Source organism: Daktulosphaira vitifoliae, unplaced genomic scaffold, assembly GCF_025091365.1.
Source record: "Daktulosphaira vitifoliae isolate Bord-2020 unplaced genomic scaffold, ASM2509136v1 Scaffold_1, whole genome shotgun sequence".
In the NCBI taxonomy this organism is placed as follows: Eukaryota; Metazoa; Arthropoda; class Insecta; order Hemiptera; family Phylloxeridae; genus Daktulosphaira; species Daktulosphaira vitifoliae.
In genome coordinates this window covers 64,414,924-64,422,142 of record NW_026099572.1, presented here as the reverse complement: position 1 = coordinate 64,422,142, position 7,219 = coordinate 64,414,924, and the positions used below count along the sequence as shown (strand labels likewise).

Sequence of the window (7,219 nt, the reverse complement as noted above, 5' to 3'; positions counted from 1 at the left end):
TCAGTGGAATCATTCACTTAAAAAAATATTTAACAAATAGTTAAATGCTATAAACTCTTTTCGCGACATTATAGATAAGATAAAACTATCATTTTATTGCATTCAGTGTAAATAGATATTTAGTAATGCACATGCTTTAAGTAAAGTACTTTTTCTGAGTTTTTAAATCAGATAGATAATGTTCTAGTGATTTCTTCTAGCAAAACTATTCATGCTAATATAAGTATATAATAAGTGAATTTTTAAATAGAATGTTTGTATTTCTATATAATTTTTTAGTACTTGAAGTTTAAAACTCATTTTTATTTAAATAAAAGGTATATAGTGCAATCTATAGGATGTTTAGTAAGTAAGGAAAAGGATTTCTATTGTCCTCATTGTTTATAACAATTGCCTGTTTCCTTATTTACTGAACACTGTATATTACAAAGTTAATGGATTTTTTTTTAGTTTTACGAGTGACTTAAAAAATATTTTAAAACTTTTTAAAATATTTAAAACTTCAATGAATAGGTATCATTTCACGTTTTACTTAATAATAGTGATTGTAACTGCCTCGATTNTTAGTTTTACGAGTGATTTAAAAAATATTTTAAAACTTTTTAAAATATTTAGAACTTCAATGAATAGGTATCATTTCACGTTTTACTTAATAATAGTGATTGTAACTGCCTCGATTATAAGAATATTTTATCGTAACTATTTGATACGATTAAATTTTATGCATGTTTCTTGGGTTCGGCTAACAACGTTTAATAGATGGGTCATATTGTATATATATATATAGATGTATAGATAAAGTCATAGATATAGATGGAGTTAAAAAATGGGTCGCGACAAGCTATCGACACCTACGTTCAAACGCATATCATCTAATTAATATTATTATAATAATATTAATTGATATTTTAACTTTATACAGTTGATTAATACAATTACGAAATTGTACTTTTATTAGAATGATTTCCTTCATGATGATTGCTTATAGGTTTTTAATTTGTACAATTCAAGAACAAATAATTTCAATAATTCAATTTCTTTATCAATTTAAATTTTTTTGATAAATTGATAATAGACTTTTTTTATATCTTTAAATTTTTTGCAAAGAACCTTTTGGAAATTTAACCTGAATAATTCTTTATAAATATAGAAAAATTGCTTAAAATTGAATTATAATGAGTCATTGACGAAGAAATTTATTTTGAGAAGGTATTTTACTCTAATTGTTATAGTGAAATGCCCAGTATAAAAATGTTCCATATAATTATTCTCTAAGAGATATATTTTTCATAAAACTTTAAATTTATGAAAAAATGCTTAATAAAAAAATAGCTTTGCATTTCATTTTCTTAATTTGGTACGAAAAAACGACATCCAAATAATTTAATACCTATTTAACTATGGTGTGTTACCTATTTTGAGGAGTGTCATGACAAGTATGACCACCATTGATCGCCATTGTACATAATTTTAATCATGAAGGTAAGATAATTAATCCAGTTACTCAACAACCCCCTAATAAGTGATTACATTTAGTATTAAATTAAGTTTTATCGCTTTATAATCTAAATTGGATAATTTTGTTAATTAATAAATTTAATTGTTAATTAATTTTGTGATCCATGACAAAATTAATGTAAAAAATTTTAAACTTGACATTTAAATTCATTTGATTGTTTATAGTATCCAAGCAATCAAAATACCATTCAAATATAGGGTTTTTTGTTTTGAGTTTTTTGAACCTACATTATATCTAATAAGTTTGCTTTTTATTTGTTATTGCTAAAATTATTAAAATTTCATAATATATGAAATTATTAATTGAATATCCAATTATTATAATTAAATATCTAATAATAAATCAGTTACTCGATTTTGTAGTTCAATAAATCCTGAATTATTGACTATTAGAGTTAATTACTCTATTTTTTTTAAATATAAATCATTTTATTTGTTCCAAAAAAGTGAATTGCCTCAATTAATTAAGACATATATAAATTAATAATCAATAAAAAATAATCACGATTTATATTATTATAAAATTTAACATGTTCAATTGAATGGGTTATTTCTGCCAAACCAATTTTTTATCTGTTTACTAAAAGCAGTTTAAGAACCATTAGCTTAAATATTTACGGTAATAACTGCAAACATTTAATAATATAAATGACTGATTATCTGTATACAATTTTTCAGACTTATTCTTATTCTATTATAAGTTTTTATGTATTTCATTACTTTAACTGAAATGTCTTTTGAATATATTAGAAGCAATCAAGCTGACAAATGGTTTTATTTAACAATTATAAGTACTGTTTTGCTTATATAGCAGTACAAATGGTTGTTATTTGGTTGTGTTGCTTTATTAAAGTGTATCAGGATGCTATTCGTGTTAATGAGCTTGATGCAATTTTATATCAAACTGCTATTTTATAGTAATTGAATAAATAAAAGTTTTTCGTATCACAGATTTGTTTTACTATTACTTGTAGAATATACATATAATGGGCCATGTACAGTCCTCGTTATTAATCGGCATACAAAAAATTATATCAGGAGAAATTCAAAATAATAGTAAAGATTTTACAATTTCAGTAACATTCGTTAATTATTCGTTAATCGATAGATTATGCTAGGAGATAATTTTTTCCCACATATTTTTCATATCTTAGTAAACAACATATTATTGCTGATACTATAATTATATTAACTAAACAAAAAGAACTGTTTTTGTTAATTAATGAATATAATAAATCTATTAACTCATATATTTTTTAACATTTTGATTGAAAATGTATAGTCATACGTACATATAAAAATACATAGCTGTCACATGAAGTTCCTAAATTTCACGGAATAAAATAGAGACCAATTAAATAGAGAAAAAGAAGCAATTAACAAATATATAATTTTATATTTATAATAATTTCATCATTTATAAATGTTTAAATTAATTGATATGATTTATAAAAATTGTTTCAATAACAATAGACAAATGTATAAATGTATAATGAACTTTAATTTTAATTATATCCAAAATTTATTAGTTTAATAAAGTTAATATTAATATATTTTATTTATCTTTTGTTTTTCGATAAATCAACAATTTTTATTACTCTACTGTATCTAATTTATTTACTTAATAATTATATATTACATTTTATTTTTATTTTTGACATACCAAATATATTATGGGCTGAGATAACCTCTCGTGGCAACTCATATATATATATATTTTTTTTATTAATAATATAAAAATATTTTTAATATTTGTTTATGAACTTAGTATAAATTTTTAATGTATAAAAAATGTTTTAAAGTACGTTAATGAGAACTTACTTGTAAAGCTAAATAGTTCTATAATTTTTTTGATAGTAAAATATGCACATATTAAATTATAAGTATAAAAAAATTAAAAATTAAACTTCATTATTATTGTTTATAAATAGATAATCAAAAATTTTTTTCAATAAACTGAGCATTTTTTATATGAATTTGTGGGTCAAAATAAAACTTAGAAAAATTAAAACTTTACTTCTTCGCACAGTGGTGAAATTCAATTATCTCAAACCTTTTTATTTTATCTAATGTCTAAGTACGAAATTATAATAAATAATTTTTATTCCGAAATGTAAATTTTATTAACGATTAACGATAAAAAAATAAAGCTTTAGAAGCTTTGTGTCGTGAGTTTTTATGGTGATTTTAAAGTACAGTTATCGCATCAATCTCATTTTAACAACACTGTTAATCCGTAAAATCTTCTACTGTAATACAATATGGAAGTTGAAATGTTAAAAAAAGGCAGTAATAATTATACAGGGTGATAAACTGAGGTCAACTACTCTCTTTTTCATAAATCAACACTATCTGTGTTACCATGAAGTATTTTTTTTTTACAGTAATACAATAATTGTATTACCGTGGAAAAAAAATTAAATTAAAATACATTTATTGTTTTATGTGATTTATATTATAATGTAATTTATAAAAAGAAATAAATATAGTAAGAATAAGTGAATTTTACTTTTATAAAAATAATAGATACAATGGCAATAATCTCAATGCACTGAAAGTTTTTTCTAGCTTGTTTTTTAAAACATTCTTTTATTAAATAATTATTAAAATTATATGTACATTTAATTTTTAATTTTAGATTAGAAAAAATATTTTTATATGTACGTTTTGCATAAATTAAAAAAATGTTTTATAAAATTATGTTGATTTTAATCTCTGTGTAATAAAAATTATTAAATTGAATACTATTATTCAATCAGAAATTTGCCTAATGTTTACTATTAGAACTGTTTTCAGTGACCGTAGTAATGAATCGATTTATTTTTTCTTTACTACCTTAGCACTTTTTTTTATGTAACAGGTAAATAGCAAAGTTCTAGTACGCATCAGTGTTTAAATTTTTACAGCATTTCTAATAAAAAAAATTTAACAATAATAAACAGTCAAGTGTTAGTTTCATTATAATTCAAATGTTAATTTTTAATTTTTTTGAGCTCATTTTGTAATTTAATTAACAATGAGCAATGATTTGCTTGAAATGACCTCCAGGGAATATCTCATATTATATTGTTATTATTGTCATCCCTCTCTCCAACGACCAACTAACCACCCGTCCCGGAGTATCAATGGTTAAGAAACTTCCTTCTTTGGGGGAGGCCACTATGGCCCTTAATGGACTGATAAAGTGATAAAAAAAAATTGTTATTAACATCAATATTTAAATATATAAATAAATGTATGATTTACAATCAACAAATTAAATTGTAGCAAATATAATAGCATAATAGTTATTTATTATGAATCAATCAAATCTTACAACACTGCTTAACTAGTTAAAATAAGAAAAGTCGGAAAAATGTAACGAAGTTAAAAATGTTTCCCGCTTTCAAGTTTAAAAGTGGTTCAACTAAATAAGTCATTTAATATTAGAAATAAGATTTCTATTCCTACTACGATAGCAGAAGTTAGCTTATTTTAAAAAAGACAGTAATTTGCTTGAATTTTTGACGAATTACAGATATTTCTGCTGTGTACACATCACAAGTAACTAACTATCCGTAAGATAGTACCACGAATATAGGGAAAATATTATTGCAGTATTATTGTGATAATGTAAAATAGGAGCAAAATAGAAATTTAATAAATAAATAAAAATTGTAAATAGGCGATCTAATTATTAATATTTCTAGTTAATTAAACATTTAGTGTAAAACTCTATATTTTCTACTGATAAAGTTGATTTGTTTCTTTGATTAGTTTAAAAATATTATAATAAATATTGTGTACTGGGATGAGCTTTTATTTTTCAGTGACTTTGAAGTATAGTTCAACTAATGTGTATCTAAAATCTGCCATATGAATTGATTATCAAATTAAAATTTCTTATCATTGAGGCTGTTTACTAGAGCTCATTAAAAGTTATTCCATACATTTTTGATGAAAGTTAATTTTTAATGATGAATAATAAGCGTTGAAAATTAATTATAAAATGCAATAATATAACATTCGTATTTTAAAAAAGTATAAAATTGGTTCAAATTCAGCTTGTAGGTGTTTTACGTTTAGATATTTAAATATTTGAAGACTTAAGTTAAGCATCTAGCATAAATGCATAATAATGGCAAAGGATTACAAAGTATGGAAGATTTCTAATACTTCTGGTCGGATCTGTAAATTAGGCATTCACTCACTTACAGTGGTTTTTTTTTTTCAAGTCACATTTTTGTTTATAAATAATTGGAAAAAAGTTAAAAATTAATTTTTTTTTGTCCTTTAGTTTTTAATGTTTTCTGAAATTAAGGAGGGTGCAATTTAAAAAGTGTACTGTCGTCAAATTCAATTTGAAGAAATCTCATGCATTTTTGATTTGTTACATAAATTTTAAATATAGGTGAATATGAGTAGGGTTGCCAACTTTACGTAAGTGGCAGTTTTATCTTATCGTTTATAAATCTTAGTAATTTGTTAGTTTTCATTATTGGTATAACAGCATAAAAACTAGCTTTTATCATAATCTGCCTTCCAATAATCTTTCAATATTCAAGTTTTTATGATCACACATAATAATAATAAAAATAGTCGCTTACCTCTATTGAAGATGTTTCAAATATTTGTGATCCTTTGACAGATCTTTCTTTTCTTTTCTTACAGGTATTTGTTACATACAACTTTAAAAGTTCCAAAAACTTAGGGAAAACAGACTTCATCCTGAATACAGCATTTCGTACTTGTCTTATTAATTTTCCAATTAATAGAATTTTTAAAAATACATATTGCTGTAGTACTCACTATTTGATTTTATAATTTTGATATGTCACAATGCTATTCAATTGGTAGGTAATTTTATTGAAGGTGGGAAATAATGAGTAAACGCAAATACTTAGCAGTATTCTAATAACCAACTAGGCACATCCTGTGTTTTATAAGGTGGCCACCTTTCGCCTTTATTATTTTCAATATTCATTAACAGTGCAAACCACCGGCATGCCATACACTGCACGGTTATTAGCATTTGCAAATCTTTTGACTACATCTACTTCTGTTCATCAAAAAATCGTTCATTGTGTTCAGTGAAATAATTATTTTGAAATAAATTATTGCATTTTTATTTAATTGCTACTGTTTAAAATAATTTTTGAAGTTTTTTTTAATTCCATATTATAATATATGTAAAATGGTTAACCATTCACTGTATTAGTGTTTCAATGATTTGATGTCTTGTTTTTTTTATTGTTATGGCTGTTCAAACATAATTTGACGAGTCAATAACTTTAAAGTTAATTTATGTATTTCTAATTATACTTGGAAAACAATAGATTATTTTAAGCTATTCTTTTATCCTGAAAGAAAATTATTTTAAAAAATAATTAATAACAAATTGTATTGTTTATACTTTTACTATAAAAAGTATATATAATTATAATTATTATAAAAAAAAATTTTCAGCGTAACTAAAATTTCAAATTTATTTATTTCATTATACTTAAATGGTATTTATTTCATTTTACAAATAAAAAAAAAACCCAGCACAGGGGGGTCGCGGGAGGGATTTAAAATAACAACTTTTCACAAAAAATTAACTTTTTCAATTTAATTTTTGAAAGTGTTCCGGAAAGTCTAATACTTTTATATATATATCTTAAATTAAAGCTAAAATAATGTACTTTATTATGGCAAAAAAGAAAATTAGACTTTATTTTGT

The 7,219-nt window shown here is 23.0% G+C and overlaps 1 protein-coding gene across 2 annotated transcripts in view; it reads right to left on the bottom strand.

The window, feature by feature from the left end:
* LOC126896601 (branched-chain-amino-acid aminotransferase, cytosolic) overlaps window positions 1-6,423 on the bottom strand; it is a 29,227-nt gene extending 22,804 nt beyond the window's left edge. The window contains exons 1-2 of one of the 2 annotated variants that reach the window (XM_050669536.1): window positions 6,307-6,423; window positions 6,105-6,225 (exon numbers count right to left, since the gene is read on the bottom strand). In XM_050669536.1, coding sequence (XP_050525493.1) covers window positions 6,105-6,224 — 120 coding nt within the window. In that variant the 5' untranslated portion in view covers window position 6,225; window positions 6,307-6,423. Of the gene's footprint in view, window positions 1-6,104 lie in introns of both variants that reach the window. The other variant, XM_050669535.1, reaches the window with a different exon arrangement.
* Between the last annotated feature and the right edge of the window lie 796 nt (window positions 6,424-7,219).